Genomic DNA, 24857 nt, shown 5'->3' with positions numbered 1-24857 from the left:
AGGAGAGTGATATAAGTGAGGAGGATGCAGAGGTGGCAGTAGCAGGTGAGCGTGCAGCAGTTGCGGCTACGGCCTCAACTTGGGTTGGGGCCAGAGCCTAAGCCACAACACCTACTTGCTCCCCCCTCTCCATTCCCCTCCCTCCTCCCCTGGCCTCCCCCCCCCCAGTTTTTGTACTTTATTCTAAGATGAGGAGCTTTCCCCCCATTGGTTAGGTAGTCATCTTAGAATGGAATCAGTATGGTACTTTAGTTCACTACACCTGCAAATCAACATAGGCCATTTCTGTTTTTTCAGATTATTATAATGTGTATAATAGGGAAAGGAAAAAGAAAAGAATTGTTACAGGAATGGAACCTCTTTTGATCATGAACAGTCTCCTCTTGCCAACATGTTGATCATTTGGGTTCGTATGTAGATATAGCAGCACACTATTGGAAACTGCTTAGGTCATAAAGTACATCACAGTATAGGTTGAGAAGCAGTTTACCAATTAGTAAGTATTAAGCCATATATTTCTTAAAGAATTTAAGATGAGCTTCTGCTTAACGGAATGCAAAGGACTTTTACTATCCAAGCACCATTTTATTTCAGAAGTCAAGTATTGCTACAAGGCAGGGACCTATTTTCCTCTTCTGTCTTATTGTGAGTACTTGTAATTTGGCTGCTTTTTCTCCCTTTCGTGAAATATGTTGTAGGTCTTCAACCAGTTTTGAAGCCAGACTAAGCAGTAACCAGAATAGTTCATGACACACAAAACTATATCATTTCTGTTAAGTATGCCCTACAAAGCATACACATTGAATGAGACAGATTCCAATTTCTAAGCAAGCCCAGAAAGAACTCTTCTGCCTCTGTGCTCTTGTCCCTTCCTTCCTTCCTTCAAGGCAATGTAGTACATCTACTCCCACTTGCAGAAAGACAACATATAGGGCAAAGCTGTACCACTGGGTTTGTACTCCTCAAGAGGCCAATAAAAGAACTCTCAAATAGTGATGTGCACATTTTCAGTTGCTATGCAGATGCTCTGTATAGTGCTCAAGAGAACATTAGTTAGAAGAGATGCCTAGTTAATGCACCAGCATGTATACCATGTGCCCAAGAGCAGTGTCTGGCTCCCATAAGCTTGTTATAGCATATGCTGCCATTAGCAGTAATGCTACTCAGCAGATGGTGGGCACACAAGTTGTTCCTGCTCAAAGGAGCAGCAAAATACAGCATAGAGTTTTACCTTTTCTGCCTTGTGGAATCCTGCTGTAAGCTGGGTTCCTTCTGCAGAAGATGCACCTGCCAGCATCCCCCTCCCCACAATTTCACACGGAAAGATTGGGTCCATTTACCTTTTTCTCTGGAAGATAAAGTTTTCTCCTGTTAAAGTGGGACTTAAATAAAAGAATATGAGTTTTGTTGAATGCTCATTGTTTATAACGATGAAGCAGAAGCATCCAATATTGTTGTTTTTAACATTATGCACAATTAACTTTGGAAATACTAGCTATTCTTCTGCCTATACTGAAAACTTAATCAGATATAATAGGTACATTAACATACTTAGGATTCTCAAGGCTAATTTAAAAACCTTTAGGAAAACATTGTAGGTGTCTGTCTTTAGTTATTTGATGCTTATTTTTGTATTCCTTGATATCTTTAGGTTGTAATCTGTCTTAAAGAGTCCGGCAATGAGTTTACTCTGAATAAACTGTTTATTAGCAAAAGTGTAATTTACAAGACCTGGCTGAAACTGGTGCACTGATTTTTCACTTCTAAAACTAATATCTAGTTTAAAAAATTAATACAGGGAGGAAAACGAGAAGGAACAGCCTTTCAAAGCTCAGAATTTGATAAATTGGAATTGTGCATCTTTTCTTGTCTAATAATATTCTTTTGTGTATTTGTGCAGGAAGAACCACTCCATGGATTTCGAGTGGCTGATTACTTAGAGTACATGGAAAGTTTGGAGCCAATCTACAGGCCGGTTCTCCTGGGAGAGATGAGAAACATTAAAGTACACAGCACATAAATCAAGTGAACAAGTGTTTTATTCTCAAGTTTTAGTTATAAAACAATCAGCTTCTCTTTAAAACATATCAGTCTACATAAAAATTCATGCTTTGTAAATGTGCATACTGTAAAATCAATAATGAGGTTTTTCAGAATATAGGTTTTGTTTACAAATGGACATCCTCCAGATAAGATGGCCTAAAAATAACATATTTTTCCAGCCATGCTATATATATTCAGCCTTGTTTTCATTTTACAGAAGATTGCTTCAGTCTGCCCTCACATTATTTAGGAGCCTTAATTGCGTTGTCTGGAAACTGTTCTCAGATATTTGATTTTGGTCACCTCCTATTTGTACCATCCTACTTTTAAAACTTTTAAATTCTGAACAGGTCTGGCACTAAACAGTGGAACTGAGAGTAATCACTTGAGTGGCTTGTATTTATGTGAATGAGCAAAGGCAGTGCAGCTTTCCGATATGCAGCTGATCTGACCTTGCAGTTCAAATGGAAAGGAGAAAAAGGTATGTGCAGTGCAGGTCAATGCCCCGTATCACTTGCAGAATAAAGGACTGATACTCTTATCAAGCCATATTGATTTTTAAAATCCCTCTAAAGCAGAAATGTATATTTTATAATTTTACATGTAATGTATGGTCTCAGAATGCCTAAATGAACAAACAGCTACTATGTTATATATTGATCAGGACAGTCGTTTTATTAACTGGCTTGATTCTTATGTATTACCATTCTATAAAATATATCGCCAGTAAAAAGAAAGATAGTTTTGAGGTAAAAAGTTGAATCAATGCTGAATACCTCTTTACCTGAACTGGAGTCAGCTGCAGGAAGTCTACCAAAGGGGCTGTATTTGACACTAAGTTTTGAAATTATTGATACATATATGGTTTTATACATCAATTGATTACAAAATACTGAAATGTGCATTTCAGTGCATATGAGCCTTGTTTTCCAACAAAAAAGTTTAAAAAATGAACACATCCAAATCATTTGGTTATATAGCCAATGAATGCCAAAATATATTTTGAAAACAAATATTTATAGATATTTTCTGACTCTGATTCTGTTCATTGATAACCTCAAACAGTTAACAGACCTAGAAACTGTGGTTTAGAGGACTAATTTTATTACTGTATTCCCTATGGTGCTGCTATAACACTATATAAATCTATAAAGAAAATTCAGCAAGTACACTTGGTACACTGTACGCTACCCTAACTGCTATGATCTTAACAAAGGCCCCCTAAAGGGGGCTCAGAAGGCACACAGTCTACTTTCAAAATGCATTTTCCAAATTTGTTTCCCAATAAATATAAGTTTGTTTCAGTTTCTCTCTGTTATATTGGTGAATTAGTGCATTTGGTGCAAAGAATCTTGTTATACTTTTATTACTTTTTTAAAAATTTGCAGCACAATAATTGAAAAAAAACAGGAAAAAAGACAATAGTTTTAAATTACTTTGTGCCTTTGTTGATTGGAATCCAAGGAAAGATGAAGCAGATAAATATTTATACTTTGGAACACTGAATCCAACCTGTGCTCTGTGACCAAGTTTTATCTCATCATTAAAAGTCATTTGACTACATACACAATTACTTGGTTGATAACAATGTTAAACTATGCTAATTCTTGCTAGTCTGTATGATCTTAATTTTGTATCGTATTATATATACTCCAGATCTTTTGACTTAAAAACAGATGTGATTGGGTTTTTTTGTTTTCCTTGATTTTTAAAATTGAAGTACCTTGTGCTTTAAATAACCTCATAAATATCACTGAAGCTGTATGAGCGATCATATACAAATCGTCCATTATGAGCTGCTACCAATTTAAAATATCTCAACCTTGAAGACCAAAGATTACTTGACAAGGGTAATTTTGCATGGAATTGTAAAGCAAGGAAATAGTCTGTCCCAGTTGCTTACATCCAGGATGCTGCCAGCCACTCCAAATATCAGACAAAAAAGAACATCGCTCAGCTCTTCCACGGTTTTGGGGAATTCATATAGACTCTCTAGCAACAGTCAATGTTCCAGTCTTCTGGAAACTGATTACATACATGTCTGTGCAGCAAAATGAAGGTGTGATTGTATTTTGGGTAGGGGTTCACATGCTATCTTTAATGTAGCTAACCTAGATAACTATTGCAGTGAAAACCTAGACACAGCAGAGAGACGCTTTCAAGGGGTTAGCAACCAGAGTACATGCTCTCCAAGAACTTGATTTGTGTATTCTGCTCAAGTCTGTGTTGCTGCAATTTAGCTACTATTCTTACCCATGATATCTAGGTTATAAATAGAATGGATACCACTAGCCAAGCTATAATCAACCCATTAGTTTGCAGCACAGACCCACTCCATGTAGGTTATATCCGTAGTTTGCCTGAGGTTAGTGTCTCCTGTTTCTGTTCCTCCTCCTCCTCCTCTTCACTGAAAAGGACTGAATTTAGTTAAGTTTTAGCGCAATGTGGTACGAGAGAAATGGCTCTAAATCTGTGCTTTTACTAGTATACATATTTGCACTGCACACCAATTAGTATTCACCAATTTTTAATAAACAGTGATATCTAAAGAATAATTTTTGTTTGTACTTAAAACAAGACGTGATTCCAGTTAGTAAATGTTGACTTGTCAAAGACCAAGAAATGAATAAATGTTTATGAAAGATAAACACTGAGTAGATTTCTTTTTACTTTATACATTTGCAGGCAGACACAAATAATAAACTGACACTTTAATATTAAATTTAGAAATGTAAACTCCAGATTCAGTATTTTACATTTTGTTCCAGTTTTCCTTCCTCCACCAAACTACTGCTTAAATTGTAGGTAGTAATATACTTTCCTTCTTAAACTTACTAGCCTCACAAAATTGTTCGCACCTTTCGCAGAGCAAAGGAGGAAGGCAAGTGTGATCTCAGCCACAGTCATTTAGGTATACATTGCAACTCTGAGCATTTGTGTGTGTTCTTTTTCATTAAAAAGAACTGGAGACAATCAGGAGTCAGCAGCAGTTTTGACTGAATCATTTTCATGCTGGCTAAAAGTATGGAAAATATGGAAAAATATGAATTTACTAATGGCTAAGTATTGTTTTTTTAAAGAAATAACATTGTAAACAAGCTTCCTAATTTAAAATGTTGAAAATTGGCTCTGTAGCATAGTCATGTCTTAAAATTCACCAAATCAAAATGAATCATACTTGAGAAAAGGACCCTATATTCTCCACAAACTCTGGAAATAAAAGAAATCCGTTACTGAAAGGTTGCTTCTCTTCCCCCGCATATATCCTTCCTTGACATTTTTCTGAGTTAGCTGACAAAAGCTGTTTCTGATCCTTAAAGTTAAACATGGAAGCTGCCCCTTCACAAAGAAGTAGAAAGGGCCTTTGTATATATTTTGGATTAATTTTCAATGGGGCAAATTAATAATGGGAGTCTGAGGTACCACCATACCTTCTTGACTTCATGAAATCAATGGCAAGCTCTTGCTGAGGGTGGTGTCCCACATTCAACTTAACGCTCACTAAGTGCAGGCAGAAGACAAGCACATGTACATTCAAATGGTTTAACACGGGCTTTCAACTGGGAGTATGCGTACCTATGGGGGTACTTGGGACAGCCTCAGGGGGTACTCAGGACAGCCCCAGGGGGTACTCATGGCAGCACAGGGAAGCAGCACCTGGTGGCGGCCACTGCGTGCAAGTTTCCCCCCCCCACCTGCAATTCACCAATCCATGCTGCTACCACGTGCTGCTTCCCTGCCCCTCCTGCCACCGTCATCCACAACTCCACGCACCACTTCCCTGCCTGGTACACGCTGCCAGCTTTGCATCCTGCCAAGCATCAGCACACCCCGCTTCCCATCTGGAAGGGGGTATCCACCAGAAGGGGTGCACTCCTTAAAAAAGGTTGAAACCCCCTGGTTTAACAAATTACACATGCTTGTCGTGTTGAAAAGTTCTTCCTTCTCAGGCAAGAGCCTTTAATATAGCATTCCAATGATTTGTAACTGTTGCAAGTAAACCTGTGACAAGCCCCTATTTTAGTGAGGACAGATAAACAAATATTTTTGTGCATTAATTTCCATCACCTTTCTGAAGCCAAGGTTCAAAATAGCTAGCAACATGTTGAATCAATAAGGAAGATTAGCAGCTAGTTGATATGTTCCAACAATGAACACTGCAGCCAGCCCACTATAATTAACAGAATAATAGATTTGTATTGAAATCAAAATTATGTTCTATGAAATTATAAGAAAATAGTTGTTAGCAAACAGGAAGCTTTTTTCATCATCATCTGCTAAATTAGCAAAGGGTTTAGCTAGACAGTATGAAAATATTTAAAAAGTCAAAAACAGATATCGTCTGTCAACTCTATATCAAATTATCAAGAAAATATACTGGAAACCTAACCTTTACAATATTTGGATAAGTTTTACTGACTCTGAATGTTGGGTGTGGATAGACATTTCAAGAAACTTTTTTACTACCTGTCAATTTTCAAAACCACAAACAGAATTCAAAAGTCAAAGTTGTTCTTATTTCATGATTTGTTATATTAGTGCTCAGAATGGCAGAAAAGGATGTGGTCCAAGTCAGTGGTTCTCAAGTTTTTTAAACTCAAGGTACCCCTTGGAAAATGCCAACTCCTACCTTTCACTCATTTTTCAACTATGGAAAAATAATACAGCAATTCTTCTGTTGCAAAAAGCTCAGCAAGACCACAAAGGTCAGATTTTTTTACACTATGGATTCCTATTTGCCCACCTCATGGTGCTAAACTAATATTGAGTGGCAGCCTTAAAATAATCTCACAGCATTTCACAGAGCCACAGTGATTCTTAACCCCAGTTAAGAATCTGTCCATGCAGCCCCCGTGAATGCATGTTTATACAGAGGTGTTGGTTAGAGCCATGTTGGTCTAAGGACAAAAGTTTGCAAACAACAGTTGATCTTCTAGAAGATATTTAGTTAGTCTAGTAAAGGATATTACATTTACCCAAAGAGCCTTGTCTGCCTGTGCACATACAAAATGCACTAGGTGGTATGCTCTATTCCTGGCATGAATACTCAATTCTGAATACATGCTCTCTAAAATAAGAAGGCTCAGATAATAGCTATGATAGTTTCCACTAAAATGAGCACAGTTCCTTTCTGCAATAAGAAACTTTGGTAAGATTGCTGTACAAGACTATAGGGGCTTTCGACAGATTATTTTTGTGACCTCAGTTCTCATCTGAGTGGTCACTGCTTAGTGAATGCCTTATGTAATAGACTAACAGAAAACATCTAGCATTTGCCATCAGCATTTTATTTTTCAGTTGCATCCTCCTTTGCCTTTTCTTGAAGAAATTGCTCTTTATTTAATCATTTTTCAATTCTACCTAATGCAGTTGTTTAATCACTGGATCAGTTTGCAACTGTGGAGAAATACTTTTGGCACAGTTCTGAGGAAAACATCCTAGACAAAGGATTGGAGTAGATTGCTTTTATAATAAAACTGCTCTGAGGACAGCTAGACTTGACTAATAAAAATATTCATCTCCCTGTACAGGTTGTTTTGCTTGTCCATCTTTGCCTTCAGTCTGAAGGCTGGATTTGCCTTCATTAATTCTTTTAAAATTCCAGCCCTCTGGCAGCCCCCTTGGCTTTTAGTTTCATACTCTATAAATGCCCACCTTCTATCATGCAACTGGGCATCAATTCTCTTTGGTTTTCATGCAGTGTCACTTCCCAACAGGTCATTTTCTTCCTTCTGAGGTTGTTCGAGTATAAAATCCAACGTAAGGATTTTCTGCTTGCCAGTGGCAGGTAGATGAAAGCCACTTTGAGAACATTTCTAGCATAAGAGCTGCAGGAATGTTCAGATCTGTAGAATAAATGACAGATTAGGTGGGGAGGAAGTGAATCTACAATATACAGTTGCTGTAGATAAAATGACTACTGTTCTCCAAGAGCTGTTCTGTGCATTGATATTGTGGCGCATTGATATTGTGGCATCTGGAATCCCTAAGACCAAGCCCTGGGATTGCCTCTAAAACTATGTCCCTGGGCAAGTCCCCACAAGTGGGAATGCATTTCCCCAGGGACGAACAGAAGCAGAATGCCCGTGCCTGGCGTTCACTCTGGCACATTACACATTGCTCTGAGTGGGGTGGGGAAGCCTTACCTGGGGGCCTCTGGGAACTGCAGCTGTAGTGATCCTGTAGCAGGAAGCCTGGCCAGCAGCTGGAGCATGGCTCCAGCCACCCAAGATCCGGTTTTGGGCAGTGTGCACTGCTGCCATGTGTGCTGATCCACTCTTTTTAGGTGTGGGGTTTTTTGACCCCAGGATCAACCCCCCTCCCCCCATCTCCCATGCTGCAAAGTAGCAATGCAGGAAATCCCAGCATGTGTGGTGTGTGCAGTGTGAGGTGCTACAGCTGGGTCTGCATTCATCTGGATTTGCCCCATGAGGGCTGCACAGAAATTCTTCATATCAGAAATGGGCCTGATGTGATAATTTGGCCAATAAATGCCTTATACATGTGTGTAGCCTCAGCACAGCACATAGACAGCAAGGAGCACAGCCTGGCAGCTTGCAGAGCTGCATGGAGCTAGTAAGTCTAGTGTGGTGGAAGGGGAGGGGAGGGGAGGAGGGGCATGGGGGGCAGATCAAGGTCCCTATGGTGAGGGAGGAGTGGGGCTGGAGCAAGCACTGCCCAGCCAGGGTGAGACAGGTTGGGGACAGAGCCACGGCTCATCCAGGGGGTGCAGGACGGGGAGGGGGCTGACTCACTGCTGTGCACCACTAGTCTGGGATCCACTTGCCCGGTGCTCACCCACTCATCAGGAGGTTCCTACTGCTGCTCCCACTGCTCATTTAGGAGGGCATGGGTGGGGGGGCATGTGCCCCAGATCTGCCTGGGGCAGGGTAGGCCAGGAAGAGCCCCACACAGCCCAGCCTCCCTGTGCAGATCTGGGGGCACACCTCCCCATGCCCTCCTGGACAAGTGGCAGGAGCAGTAACAGGAGCCACCAGACAAGTGGGTGAGTGCTGGATGAGCAGCTCCTGGACAAGCTGCATGCAGCGGTGGGAGCTTCCCCCAATGCTCCGTGCCCCCCGGATAAGCCATGGCTCTGTACCATGCCCACTGTGCCCCAGTTGAGCAGCGCTTGCCCAAGCCCCTGCCCCAGCCCCAACTCCACTCCTCCCCCATTGTGGGGGCCTTGATCTGCCCCCCACCCCTTCCCTCACCCCTTCTCTTCCACCACACCAGACTTACCAGCTGCATGCAGCTCTCCAAGCTGCCAGGCTGGTATTAGAAATCAGATCAGTATTAGCCAATATGCCTCCTTAAAAATTGGCTATTGGTATCAGCCCAAAAATCTCTATCAGTGCACCCCTAAGGAAAAAAGTCATTGAAACCCTCCACACAGTTTTTGTTGTGTTCTGCCTCCATCTTCTCCATTCTAATGCAGCAGCAACATACTAATTTCCACATTGCTAATCCACCTTGTGAACATGATTCTTATTTTGATTGTGCCCCTGTAATTTCAGACAGTAAAATTTCACTGCATTTCTATTTTTATTTCACAACATTTTTAATAGCCAGTTCATTGTCCCAAGAAACACAGAGGTAATTTTTTCAAGTGGATCTCCCTATTCTGCATGGATCCTAAGCTTTTCACTACTCCTGAGGAATAAAGTTAAGTTTTCCAAATTATAATCAGAGTCCATCTGGGACAGCAAAGAAAGCAAACAAATAAATAATAAGTTACAGAACTCAGCAATAATTTGTCTATCTTTTCTGACAAAATATCTGCCATAAAAAAACCCAAACAGACAAAAACAAAACAGAGTTATTTCTTCCAGACTCAGTCCAGAGCTGTAAAAAGCCAGTGAAAGGAAGCCTGGTGGACTTCAATGGGATTTTAATAAGAGACCGAGGTCTTGATCTAAAAGCCAGAAGACTAACAGAGAGAGAGGTCCAGGGAGGTAAAAAGAGGTGGAAACAGCCTTTGACTAATATTCTCCTCACCAAACCTCAAATTTCCATGCTTCCTTAAATTCCCATGGGCTTGGTACTATCATCAAAAAAGACTCAAAAAGGAAGACAGAACAAGCCTGCCTTTGAATGAAAGAAATGCTTAATAAAAAGACAGAGGTTCTAGGTCAAGGTAAATAATGTGACAGCTACACAGGAACCCTTTAATTGATTTCATTAACTTACTCTTCCATTGTCACACTCAGACGGGACAACTTGAATATGAATTCTTGAATCTGATTTCCAACACAATTTATTGATCAGCAATTAAAACAGCCTGTCACTTTTTAAAAAATGGTATATATTAGAAGTGCACTGATACATCTGTCCAGTATCAGATCAGTACTGATATAAAGAAAATTGACTATATAGGAAATCGGCTTTTTTTGTTTGATGTGGTCAATAATTTGGCTGATAAATGCCCAGTCCATGCACACAGCTGCAGCACATCACATAGGTGGTGAGGAGCACAGCCTGCCAGTTTGGAGAGCTGTGTCCAACTGGTAAGTCTGTTGTGGTGGAAAGGGAAGGGGGGAAGGAAGAGGCATGGTGGGGCAGATCAAGTTCCCCACAGAGAGGGAGGGACTGAGGCTGGAGCAGGGGCTGGGGCTGGGGCTGGGGCTGGGGCAAGGTGGGGCACAGGACGGAGCCATGGCTCATCCAGGGAGCATGAGGGGGGCTTTCGCCACTGTTTACAGCCTGGGACGGCATGTGGAATGTGTGCCCCCAGATCTGCGTGGGGCAAGGAGGGCTGCTGCTGTGGGCTGGGGATAAGGCTGCACTGGGCTCTTCCCAGCAGGGGCTGGGGTGAGTGGCAGCATTTGGGTGGGGGGAATGGTGGGGCTATGACAAATTTTGGGGTGGCTTCAGCCCCCACCCCCTGTAGCTCTCTTCCCAGTACCACCATTGCCCACCCAGAGCGCAGCCCCTGCCAGGAAGAGTCTGGCATGGCCCTGGCCCATCCCACAGCAGCAGCCCCCACTGCCCTGTCCTATGCAGATCTGGAAGTCACCCACTCGTCATGTCCTCCTATGCCCCCCGGGTGAGCTGCAGCTCCTTCCGATGCCCTACGCTGCCCCAGCTGGGCAGCGCCTGATTCAGGCCCTGTACCAGCCCCATCCCTACTCCCTCCCTCTTCACAGAAGTCTTGATCTACCCCCTACCACACTCCTTCCTTCCCCACTCCCCTTTCCTTTCTCCTTTTCCCTCACAACAGACTTACCAGCTGGACACTGTTAGTCAAGCTGCCAGGCTGCATATTGGAAATCAGATCAGTATCAGCCAATATGCCTCCTTAAAAATTGGCTATCAGTATCATAGATTCATAGATGTTAGGGTCAGAAGGGACCTCAACAGACCTTCAAGTCTGACCCCCTGCATAGGCAGGAAAGTATGCTGGGTTCAGATGACCCCAGCCAGATGCCTGTCTAACCTCCTTTTGAAGACCCCCAAGGTAGGGGAAAGCACCACCTCCCTTGGGAGCCCATTCCAGATTTTGGCCACTCTAACTGTGAAGAAGTTCTTCCTAATGTCCAGTCTAAATCTGCTCTCTGCTAGCTTATGACCATTATTTCTTGTAAACCCCAGGGGCACGTTGGTGAGTAGAGCCTCACCCTTCTGTGCCTCCATGATGAATTTATAGGCAGTCACAAGGTCGCCTCTCAGCCGCCTCTTGCGGAGGCTGAAGAGGTCCAGGTGCCCTGGTCTCTCCTCATAGGGCTTGGCCTGCAAGCCCTTAACCACACAGGTGGCCCTCCTCTGGACCCTCTCCAGGTTATCCACATCTCACTTAAAGTGAAGCGCCCAAAACTGGACGTAGTATTCCAACTGCAGTCTGACCAGTGCCCAATAGAGAGGAAGTATCACAGCCTTGGTTCTGTTTGTCATGCATCTGCTGATGCATGATAAAGTGCAGTTAGCTTTGCTGACTTCATCACACTGATGACTCATGTTCATCTTGCAGTCCACTAGGCCTCGAAGATCCCGTTCAACTTTCATGCTGCCAAGCAGGTCATTTTCTAGGCAGTAGGTGTGCTGGACATTTTTCCTCCCTAGGTGCAGCACTTTGCATTTCTCCTTGTTATATTGCATTCTATTGTTTTCTGCCCATTTGTCCAACCTGTCCAGGTCTGCCTGAAGTTGTTCCCTGCCCTCTGGTGTGTCCACTTTTCCCCACAGTTTTGTATCATCTGCAGACTTGGACAGACTACAGTTCACTACCTCATCCAAGTCACTGATGAAGACATTGAAGAGTATCGGCTCCAAAAATATCGGTGAACCCCTAAAAACTGTTATTTTGGCCTTTTTTGCATGTGGCATGTTTTCTAGACCTTTAATCATTTTTGTTGCTTTCTTCTGGATGTTTTTCAATTTGTTTACCCCTTTCTTGAAGCCTGGTGCCCAAACTGAACAGAGGACTCCAGGAGTGGCCTCACCAGTGTTGAACAGGATAGAAGAATAACTTGCCCTCACCTAGCATTGTTTCTGTTAATGCATCTCAGAAGACTATTATGTTTTTTGTAACAATATTAGACCAATGACTGCTATTCAGTTTACTGTCCATTATATACCCCCAATTTTCTCTTTGAGTACTTCAGCCAGTTATTTCCCCATTTTTAGTCATGCATTTGATTCTTACCTTGCATTTTTCATCACTGAATTTCATCTTAGTTCTTTCAGACCATTTTTAAAAAATGTTATCAAGATCATTTTGAAGAATAGTTCTGTCCCCACTTAGCTTGGAAGGGAAGGATTCTAGTTCACTCTTGAGATACATATGCTTTTAGCCATCTAGGAGACCTGACAGACATTATTTTTGTAGTGCTACAAAGTTTGTGGCAAAGGCTGATCAATACCAGAGGCTGCTGCCTGCCAGCCAGGAACTTTAAAGGGCTCTGTGCTCAAGCCCTTCAAAGTTACCAGTTCAAGTGCCTGTCCCTGTTGCTTCCGGCAACATTTAAACTTTCATGGTGTTGGTGCTTTACCAGCTCCAACTGCTGCAGGCACCTTTGTGCCCTCTAGAGCACCTCTTGTTGCTTGTTCCAGACACTCAGATCTTAATTTCTCCACTGGCATACCTGGTCCTCGGTGAAATATGCCTGTTGCCATAACCTATTAGATTTTCTAACAGGCCTGGTTCATCCAGATAAAACAGAGCACCCTCTTTACATCTGGGGTCTGGACCCGTGTCTCCTGTGAATAGTTATATAGTCTCTATGAATGTGGAGAGGAAAATGCAGTGAAATGGAAATCAAACCACCTTAGGCATAAAGCTAAAATAGAGCCCCATTGTGACTTTGTCCTAATGAATTACCATACAAGGTGGAGGGGCCAACAAAACAATAAGGGCCAGATTTATAAATGTATTTAGATGGCTAAATTCTACTGAAATCATGAGAGTTAGGCACCTAAATATTTTTGCAGATTGGGCTATAGTTTCAACTCAGTTCCCTAGGAGATATATTTGCTATCAGGAAAGATACTTTAACCAATAATTAGACAAGAGGCTCGAGGAATGGACAATGAGTTTCATTAGGATGAGTTTTAGGTCTCATATCTGCTGGGGCTCTCTAATGAGGGAAATGCCTTTAATGAACTTGAAGACTGTGTACTGAGAGAAGATGGGTTTGCCACTAACATAATTTGTTATTGCCATAATTATGATGACCAATATTGCTGTCATGTGGTCCTTTAACTCTTAGAAGCTAGGTGTACCTTCTCTAAGGTATAGAAGGATTCAAGGACAACAAGTATCTGGCTTAAGATAAAGTGAATCCTTTACCAGGAACCCAGATAGAAAACTAATTTCCATTTTTGTTTTTAGTGGGCATGTCTACATGTATGCTCAGCTGTGCAGTTTTTACTGTGCAGTCATTTAGCAAGTACTAAATGGGGGAAAGTTACCAGGAAAACACCCATGTTACAATGCACTGCCTCTGACACAATTCAGAGCATTTTTATGTTGGAGCTCTGGAGGAAGAGGGGAAGAGAACAAATGAGTCTGGATAGGGCCTACATTAATAGTAGGGCTGTGTGTAATTTTGCCTTCTGTTTTGATTTGACACTGTTTCAACTCATTTCGAGCTCAAAATAGTGAAATTGAATTGAAACGAAGGACTTCAAAACCGCCCCAAAACAAAATGAGGTTAGTCCAAACGTTTTGAAAGTTTCAAAACTTTTTGAGTTTCAAAGCATCCAGCATCCAGGTGGTGGGAGACGGGAGAACAAGGACTGTGCTTGGAGGGCAGTCCTAGCTCTCCCCGCCTCCCATGGCCAGGCTGCAGGAAGCCGATCACAGTGCATAGGCTCAGTTCCACTCCCAGTGCTGCAGTCAGGCTGGGGAAGGGAAATGAGCCCATTTGTTCAGTTCCCCTCTCCAGCCCTATGATATGGCTGGGAAGGGAACTCAGCCCAGCTGGGCTCAGTTTCTTTTCCCAGCCTAATCTAGCACCGAGGAGGGGAACTGAGCAATCAGGCTCAGTTCTCTTCTGCAGGTCCCCAGTCCTAGGTGGCAGCACCCGGCTTCCCTCCCTCATCTGGCAGGCAGATCAGGGACCTGCAGCCCTGGGAGGACTGGCACAGTCCCCACAGCCCTCCCAGGATTCTGGGCCCCCATCTGCCTGCCAAATGAAAGAGGCTGTTTCAAGCTTCCCCATTATAGTGAGCGGGCAAAATGTCAAAACCATGTCAAAACAGTCTCACTGTTTCGACAAAGCGAAATGGAACAGCTGTTTCAAATTGAAATGAAATTCGAAACAAAATGCTGTTCCATTAAACCCTCGAAACTCAAGTCAAAATGGAATGGTGCCATTTCACACAGCCCTAATAAATATAACTTTCATTAGCACCCACTCTCTACCACTGAAATATATAGGGTGCTGAGTAGAATGATCTGTGATCTGACCCAAATGGGATTTCTTACGTTCTTAAATTTTTAGGTTTTTCTGTTTATTTTAAGATTACTCTTAGTGATAGGTTTTTAGCATTTAGCAGCATCTACTTAGCACTGTGTAAAGCTATTGTTAACATTCCTCTTAGTTGGAAGATTTCTTTCCTTCCTTTTATTTTTTGTTTTGTTCTGTGTTTATTTTTTTCCAAAAAGATGTGCTATCATCTGGTCTGAACATCTGACAGGAAATCCCTGGCCTTTGCCTTTGCCTGTCATGTAAAACCATCATGCCCCTGAATGATGGCCTTGCAAGGCATTTGTTTTGCCTCAGGGGTTTATACTCTCAAGGACTAACTTTTGCAGATCTTTTAAAAAGGACTCAGCAGTCAGGAGTGTTATGCATCAGGGCCTGTCCCTTTAAATAGCCTCTTTATCCTGACTCGACATGGTTTTACACACCGCAAAACTTGCTATTGAGCAAAGATCCTCAAAAATCATCTCTCACAGTTTCACTATCTGACACATCTGACTTACCTGACAGGGCATCTCCATCTATACAACTGGGGAGCAAATGCCCCCAAAATGACAGACCTCCTATGGAGGAAAGGCAAAGAATATCTTTTCCTAGACTGTATGAGAGGTCTCACAAAACTTCTAGGCCTTCTCTAAAAGAAATATGCATCAAAATTCAACTCTTCCTTTAGTATCACTTTTCATTACCAATATAGTGTCAGATCTATCCTAATACGCTTTCTGTAAGACTGTAATTGTATGTTTTACATACATTTAGACCATAGTCAGGCTGTTAAATGTTACAGTGTGTAAAAGGGGGGGAGCGGGGCAGGACAAGAAATAATAGGCATAAACTGATTGAAGATCACTTCAGTCTAAGGAAAAAACATCTTTACAAGTGAAGTGCTGAGGGTTTGGAACAGGCTTCCCCCAGAGGTAGTACAGTCATCCACCCTGGAAATCTTCAAAAAGCATCTTGAGGCCCATCTTGCTGGAGTCATCTGATCCCAGAAGTCTTTCTTTCCCAATTGCAGGAGAGCTGGACCCGATGATCCGTAAGGTCCTTTCCAGCCGCTAACAACTATGAAACTATGAAAGTTAGAGCATATTGGGCACGTTCACATGAGTGTGCATATGCCTTTTGCAGCATATCAAACCCCTTTGAGATGCTGCAAAAGGCACGTGCTGGAACAAAAAAATGTCCCCTATGGCTCAAATTTGCAACAGGGGGGCAAAATTAAGCCCTTGGATATCCAGGGTTCAAACAATAACCGGGGGGGGGGGGGCAGGAAGAGTGGGGCAGGACACAGTCCAAGACTGAGCCCTGAGGCAACCAGAGGCTCAGTCCTCCACAGAGATGCTCTGGTAGCCAGCCAGGGCATCTCTATGGCTGGGCCTTGTCCCAGTGCTGAAGAACGGGGTAGGCAGTGGTGCAAGCTGCAGGGACCTGGACCCAGCTTGCCAGGTAAGTAGGGGGTTGGGGGACAGAAGGAGAGGGAAGGAGGCCATAGGGCCCAGCCCCAGCCCCTGTTTGTTTCCCCAACTTCCCATTCTTTCCCTCCACACCCGTTCATTCCCCCCCACATTCATTCCTCCAGTTCTCTACTTGCTCTCCCAGCCCTCAGCACTCACCAGCAGTAGCATCAGTGGTTGGGGCCTCTCGGAGTTTCATGGCACATCCCCCCTGCATGGGGGGTAGTGGGGCTCAGTCCCACCTGCCTGTCACCCCTGCTGCCGCATCCTGCAGGTGCAGCCCAGCTCAGCAGGGTGCCGTGTGCCATCTTAGAGATCTGGTTACTCAGGCTGAGTGGTGCTGAGACCCAGGTGATAGCTGCAGCACCTCCAAGCTTCCAGGCAGTGCATAGTGCACTGCTAAGCTGGACTATACCCTCATGATGCAGCAGTGGCAGCATTGGTGCCAGGTGACCAGGGCTGAGCCCCACTGCCTCCTGCTGCCCCTCACCATACAGGGGGGCTGTTCCATGAGGCACCAAGTGGACCCCACTGCCACTGCTGCTTCTGGTAAGCTGCGGGCAGTGTGGGAGGCTGGACCCTGGTGAGGGAGTGATCAGGAGCTTGGAGTCCACCAAGGAGTCCCTGAATTATCTCCAGCTTCCTGATCACTCTCCTGCTCATCTCCAGCTTCCTGCTTGTTCTGCTGCTTGTCTCCAGCCTTTGGAGAACTGGAAACAGAGCAGGAGAATGAGCAGGTGGCTGGAGATGAGGCCCTGGAGATGTTCTGGAGATGTTCCCCTGCTCATCCCCCTGCTCGCCTCCAGCCCCACTGGAGGACTGGAGACAAGCAGGAGAATGAGCAGGAGGCTGGAGACTTCCCCTGCTCTCTCCAACCTCCTGCTTAATCTCCAGCCTCCTGCTCAGGGCTGAAGATGACCAGGGGAATGAGCTGGGGCTGAAGACGAGCATGAGAATGATTGGGGGTTGGAAATGAGCAGGGGGCTGGAGCCAAGCCCCTGGAGATGGGTTGGAGACTTCCTCTGCTGTCTCCAGCCTCCTGTTTATTCTTCTGCTCATTTCCAGAGGCAGGAGGTGAGCAGGGGAATGAGCAGGGGGCTGGAGATCAGTGGCGGGGCTTGGGGGGATCTGTAGCCCCTGGCAGGAGCTGGAACCCCACAGGCAGGGTAGTCTCTGTGCTGTGTGGGGGGCTCTGCCCTGTGGGGGGCAGGGGACCCACCTCTCCTTAGCAGCCGCCACACCCACAGTCCTCCCACACCTACCCGCACACTGACCTACATCCCCCCACATCCCTTCACACCCACCCACATTTCCCCACAACCATTCCCACCCCTCTCCTGGAAACCCCACATCCCCCCATCACACACCCACCATGTAATAAGGAAACCAAAAGTAAACATTAAAACACAGATACTTAGGATTTATTTTATTATGATGCTAAAGACACTGGTAGGCTAGCCAAATTGTTTTAACATGGTAAATATATGAATAAGACATTCCCCATCTTATCAATCCCTCACTCTCTCTTTTGTTCTAATTGTGGAAGAATGTAGATTTTGGGGTATTTTAAAAAGCGAATTTGGCATGCTGCTTCAGCAGGCTAGCTGACACAAGGGGCTAGTGTCCCCAGATACCAAGTGTCTGGGTCTCAGAAGCTCCTGTCTTTCTATAATGTTCAAATACTGTGGGGCCTAAGGCCCACCTGGATAACTAGTAGCTGGGTGGCTAATGGGTGAATACTACAACAAAATACTTGGGACAAAAAAGGCAAAAAACAGGACAGGAGTGATGTGAGGGTCAAAGGGTCAAAATGTGAAAAAGAGTGCATCTGAGGGGGATACTGAGCAGAGCCCTCTGGGCCAAAAGAACCAGGTAATCAAAGGCATCCAAGGATCTGGAAGATGCTGTGCACTGTTGCTCTGCCCAGAAACGTGAACAGGTAAGTGAGAGGAAAGTGGCCCCACAGTCTCTAGGCACCTTCCTGGTGAGAGGCCTCTTCCTGGTTAAGTACAGGGCCCTCCAGGAGGAGGTTGACCAGGCGGTCCCAGAACTTGGTGGGGCTGTGGATGGGGTGACCAAAAACAAAAAGGTGGGGGGTGAAATTGAACCAGAAACTCAGGAGGAGGTTCTGGTGGTGGAGATGGAGGAACTGTGCCCTGGCACACCAGAGGGTCATGTGCACCAGGGTCTCCCTCTGCCCGCAGAAGGGGCAGGAGACTGAGGTGCCTGTGAATCTCACCACACACACGCCTGTGGCATTGGCTCCATGGAGGAGCCACCAGCTGAGGTTCCCAGTGGCTCATTGGATGATGGTGGAGTACAGACTCAGTCATCAGGGTGCCCCAGCCATGCCCTCGCTGAGCAGGTCCCATCACTTGGTGTCTGGGTGGGACATGAGAGCAGCATGGTGGATCATGCAGCACAGGAGCATGTAGAGGTGGTGGTGATGGATAGTAGAAAAGTGGACAGATCTAGTGTCCTCTAACTGGCTTAGGTGGTGGAGGGGGGAGTTCTGTGAGGCCAGGTGAGGCACCAGCCCTCAGAAGCTCCTGTGTATTTGTGTTACCCAAATGCCATGGGCCCTAAGGCCCACCTGACTAACTAGTGGCCCCTATGGTATGGGACCAAGGAATGCATAATACTACAAAATGCTTGGGACAACTAAGGCAAAAACAAGGTGGAAGTGTTATGTGGGTCAAAAGGTCAAAATAAGTGCACCTGTGCCAGGAAGAGAAGGACACTAAGCAGACCCCCCCAGCTGCACCTGCCTGTCCCCTTCCTAGCCAGAGTCTCCTTCATGGAAGCCCACTTGGCCAGGTCCAGGAGAAGGCTGACCAGGAGATCCCAAGACTTGGTGGGGCCATGGATGGGGTGACCAACAACAAAAAGGTGGGAGGTTAAATTCAAAGGCAAGGGCGTTGAGAGGTAGGGCAGATTTCACCTCCTGGACCAGACGGTAGGTTGCATGTGTCATGGGTAGACCCATGTGCTAGGTCAGCACAGCGTGGTCCACCCACTCCTGCCTATCATAGTCCAGGAGGTCTCCAATACAGGTAACACCAGCCAGGATCAACCTCTGTCGCAACCGGGGCACCTCTGCCATTGGCACATCCAGCTGGGGGTTCCAGAGGAGGGGACTCAGAAGCTCCTAAGATCAAGTAGCCCTGATAGTCAGGGCAGGTTTTTATACTGCTGGGGCCAGCACAGATGCTGGCCCTGGGCTCTAGCTCCCCCTGGCTGCAGATCCAGAAGTAGCCTGGCATGGTTATTTTGCTCCAAATGGCACAATTTGCTCCACAACAAAGTGCATGTCCAGGCACATGTGCTGAGGCAAAAAGCCCCTGCTCAAATTTGCACTGCTTCTATTTGAGCTGCTGCAAGCACACCTGCTTGCATGTGTGAATGTGCCCATTGTGGACAGTCATATGTTAAAGGTTAATGCCATTTCTTGCCTGCACAGATATGACTTGCCACTAGAGGAGTAGTGAGCAGAGGCATGGGTAGAAGCCAGGACACCTGGGCTGCCTATAGGTGTGCTTGTTTATGAGGTGTTCACATGCAAGTGGTGCAAAGTGCTGGCAGCCCCACCCCCTGCTTATTCACCAGAGGTTTCATACAGCAGAAGCAAGGCTAGTTTAGGATAGACTTGTTACTATAGATTCCACGGGACTTTTATGTTACCTTCAGATATAGGTACGTGGAATCTTTGTTTGGTTGTTGCAAGCAGGCAGCATAAAACATTTTAACTTTCAGAATATATGGATGCTGTGGTGTGGTGGTATGGCTAATTCCAAAAATTAGTCACTGTGAACTACCAGAGTACTTCCTGTTAATGCAGGCAACTGGAAAGTTTAAGGAAAGGAATACTTAGTTACAGAAAACACAGCAGTGCATTATGGGATTAGCATCTATAATAAAGTGATCTGTTCAGAGATACATTCAGATTCATCAGATTTTTTTAAAATTAAAATTCAAAATAGGAAAAAAAATCAAAATTAATTCCAAATATACTGTATATGCTGTAGTCAAGATTACCCAATATCATCCAAACACCCTCTTATAATGTAAATGAGACTTCACTGTCAGTTTTAGAATAGTTAATTCTATTCAGTAGTTCTTCATTTTTCTTTTTATTTCCACTAGTATAAATACACATGCGAATAGACACACACATACACACACAATTCATTTAATTTTAATTTCCCCAGCCATAAAATTGGAACAGTAATACTCATTTCATGTGAGTGTTGCAATTATTAATTAGGGAATAATTATAAAGCACTTAGGACATGAAAGGTTGTTATGTAAGTGTTAAGTTTTAATATCTGATATTGAAATAAAACTGAAAATATTCTAAAGTACCCTATGAATGAAACACAGCATCATTGACATGAATGTTAAAAAAGAGGTTGAGGGAAGAAGCACTTGAATTCTGTAAAAGGGAGGTGAGATATGAACTTCTTCAGCTCAACATTAGCCTCACACACTTTACAGCACCACCTGGCCATCAAAAGTTTCTAAACACGCCCACTCTCTGAGCTACATCTGGCTTGAAGTTTCCCCCATTCTACCTCAGATTTTATAAATAAAAAATCCCACCTTTCCTCAACTCTCCCTTTTCTTCCAAGGAAGTATAATTACCAGTAAAATGCAAGAAAACTATGTTACTTAATTACTAAGTTGAAACCTTGTAGTTTCCTTTGTGTGTCTATGCTCTACCCATGCATTTTTTTCACTCTCCTTCCCTCTTTCAGGGTTTTCACCTCTTACCATTTTCTCACCTTTCTCTTTCTTTTTATCAAGTTCCTTTTATCTTCATTCCCTCCCTTCATCACCTGGTTTTTATGTACACACCCAATGCCCATGCATGCTATACTATTATTCTGCCCAGCTTCCTTCTAGGATTGCAGAAATACTATCTTGATTTTGTTCACAAAATGGTCTGACGGCCCATGCCAACAGAAAGCACCTCTGGAGGATCATCAAGCCATCCCGTGGCTGTATCAGAACACACAAGCCAGCCCACATCTCAAGAACTGGAAATAACTTATGCATAATGTAGCTCTTGACTTTTTCCAAGCCTACAGTCACTACTTATCCCATTCTAACTTGGCATGTATCCAGCAAGCCAACCAAATTCGTGCTGAAGAACGGGCCCTCAATCTACTCCCAGAGCTCTGCTGGCTGAACTGAATCTTTCATAGTTGTTTCTGAGTTAAAATGCTTTCCATCTCCTAGTAGAATAAATTAAATATCCATTAATTTACCTTGTTCCTCCAACTTTGTCTAAAAGCCTGATCCTAGCTCACCAAAATTAACAGGTTTCTTTTCATTAACTTCAGCAGGGCCTGGGCTGCAAAAGCATAGCAATGTACCCGCTTCAAAAAGAATTGAAAACAAGAGTTTTTCAAATGGTAATCAGTACTATATTAAATTACATAAAAGGGCTTATGGGCAGCTGCGTGCTGCTTTTCTGCAACCTGTTGTCAGGGCAGCCATACTAATAAACTATTGTTAGGAGGAGAGGGCATAGGATTAAGATCAGAAACACCAAGTTCTGTTTCCAGCTGCTTCAGATTTGCTAAATTGCCTTTGCCAAGTCACTTAATCCCTAAAACCTTTAGCTATCCTCTCTAAACATAAAATAGGATAGTACTAATTTATCTTTGTAAAACAGCTTTAAGATCTGAGATGAAAAGAGCTAAATAAATATTGTATTGACAAGACAGCGTAACTATGTATCATTGTGCAGCTAGAAACTTATGTTTAAGTATTTTTTAATGGAAGCTAAGCTTCCATAGAGGGAAAAATATAGGTCAGATCTTTATATTCTAAAACCAGATTTGGAAGTATTTTAAGCTGACCAAGGTACACTCTGCTTATGGCAAAAGAAATACTGCATAGGATTTTCAAACACACTTGGTATCAGTCTAAGCCTACTCCCATTAAATCCATGCTAATCTTTCCATCAACTTCAAAAGGAGAAGACTTAGGTCAGTGCTGAGCACTTTTGAAAAACCCATCTTCTGCGTTTAAATGTAATATAAACAGTTTCCCCCCCAAATGGTCACTCTGGGATTAGCTGGTCCATGTTATCTCTAAAATGAGGAGTTCAAGACACACTGAGAGCAAAAACAGAGGTAAATTTCATTTGGCATTCATGTGGGTATTGCAATAAATCTATGGGGAACGTTATGTCAAGATATGATGCAAATTGAGGACTTAGATCATTTTCAATCCTTTTACACAGGGGCGAGGATAACGTCATCTTCTTTCCCTCCTGATTTACTGTAAAGCCCTACAAAAGTATACTATGCTACACATTTGTTTGCATCATTAATTTTTGGTGCATAGCAATGACCTTCTAGACTGGGTAAGACAAATGGAACTGGCACATTCAAAGGGTCAAGACAGACTCAAGAGACCAAGATCCTCTATCCCTATTGAACAAACAATGATGAGTTATAGAAAGCCCACACTACATTCATGTCAGTCAGAGCAGCCGCTTTCCTCAGGGGAAGTAAACTGGAACTTTGTCAATATTTGTGCAAAGCATAAATCACTGAATGTCACTACTAAAATCAAACATTGGAAACAATTACTTCAAGTGACATTTTTAAAGGAAAAGGGTAGCTAATCAGGCTTATGCGTCTCACAGGAATTTAGGACTATGTGGGGATGAACCATTAAATCAATGATCTGGAAGAAATTATAAAAATGGTTGGTAACTTTGGCAAATGACAAAAGCTTGGTGGAATGGCACAAAGAATGACAAGGCACTTCTGCAGATCGGGCTGGTAAAGAATCCTAATTTGAATAATGGATATTTGAATATAGCCAAGTGCAAGACCACACATCTAACAACAATGACTATCGGTCAGAGTTAGAAAATCAAGGTAGAACAGGGGCTGTATCCCAGACACTGTGGCACTGGTGCAAGTAGGAAAACCAGAGGCATAACTAGTGATTTTTGAACTCTGGACAGAAATGGGGGTATAGTGCCAAACACCTGAGAGCAGCGTGGGAATGTGCATTTCCCCAGGGACAAATAACAGCGGCAGATTGCCCCAGATGGAGCAAGGGAGGCTGGGGCCAGCACCTGGGCTGGCCCTAGCAGCCATAGCTGGGTCGTGGGGGCCTCCTGGGGTTGCAACGGTGGCAGTGATCCAGGTGTGTGGAGCTTGGCTGGCAGCCGGAGTGTGGCTTTGGCCAGGCAGGCTTCAGTTTCAGGTGACACACTGCAGCCATGTGCACTGCCCCACTTCTTTCTGGTGTGGGTTTTTTGACACTGGAATCTCCAGAAAGTACATGAGTGTATCCGTCCAGGGAGAGAGAGAGAGTGAGAGAGAGAGAGAGAGAGAGAGTGTGTGTGTGTGTTGGGGTGGGGGTCTTACCTTACAGCAGCTGCTACTGCTGGGGTCAGCTTCCAGCACAATGCCCAATGCCTTGCTAGGCCTGAGGCTGAGTCTGGTTGCATGTACTTTGCTGGGCTGCAGCTAGAAGGACACAGGCTCCCTGGGCAACTATTCTGGCACCCCTTCCAAATTGGCATTCAAGGCTGGTGCCCACTCAACCTGCCCTAAAGACAACCTGGGGTGGTACCAGAACCTCTGAAGCATGCTGCAACCTGTGAGGAGATAAGCAGATAAACACAGGATTAGGCTTAGCCCATCCCCACTGTCCAGCCATTCTGCAGAGAGATCAGCACAGTAATATAGAAATTAGTTTTTGAACTTGGGATCACCCTAAATTCACAAAATTGGCAACTCAATTCACAAAAGATATGGAGGAATGTCTGGAGCTCAAACAAGTTGAGAACCACTTTTCAGCAATGCCTAAAGAAGTAATTAGCAAAAGCTCCATATGAATATATGCAGGAGGCAGCCATTTATGGAGCACAAAAAATGTTATTGAGGCTAAAAGCACAGGAACTACGACTTATATGCATGATTGTTTCTGCTGGCATTTTATTTATTAACCAACTTATTACATGACATATGAAACTCTTTCTTAAGAGTTATTTCATTAATCTTTAATTATATTTAGTTATATTTTCAAATACTGTTTTTGAGGTATATCGCCAATGACATTTATCTTCCTCTCCTCTTCAGAAACTATACTAATAAAGGTACAATCCCAAGCTTTTCTTTCATTAGTGCCCTACTATTTGGATTGCTTCAGATGACTGGTGGACAAATTCCATATATGTGATTATTTCCCTACCAAAGACAATGAAGACAAATTTTGCTTCCCAAGGAAAGTTATGTCAGAAAACAATGCTGTTTGACTCCATTTCAAGCACAAAAAAAGGCCTCTTGAAACTTCACATTATGATGCACTGGTTTAAAGGAGGATGCTAATGTGGTTTGAAAAAAATCAGTTTAGATAGGGTTAGATGGGGTAGCCGATACTTTGTTAATATTTCCTCAGACTGGAC

At 43.7% G+C, this 24857-nt stretch overlaps 1 protein-coding gene across 1 annotated transcript in view; it reads left to right on the top strand.

Moving 5' to 3' along the window:
* TBC1D32 (TBC1 domain family member 32) overlaps positions 1 to 4685 on the top strand; it is a 163443-nt gene extending 158758 nt beyond the window's left edge. The window contains exon 34 of the mRNA XM_090038703.1: positions 1901 to 4685. Within this exon, the coding sequence (XP_089894829.1) occupies positions 1901 to 2020 (120 nt within the window). The 3' untranslated portion in view covers positions 2021 to 4685. The remainder of the gene's footprint in view (positions 1 to 1900) is intronic.
* Positions 4686 to 24857: the final 20172 nt, after the last annotated feature.

The sequence above is a fragment of the Crocodylus siamensis genome, chromosome 1 (genome assembly GCF_052110815.1).
Source record: "Crocodylus siamensis isolate JL-2025a chromosome 1, ASM5211081v1, whole genome shotgun sequence".
Taxonomy (NCBI): domain Eukaryota; kingdom Metazoa; phylum Chordata; order Crocodylia; family Crocodylidae; genus Crocodylus; species Crocodylus siamensis.
This window is presented reverse-complemented; position numbering and strand designations above follow the sequence as displayed.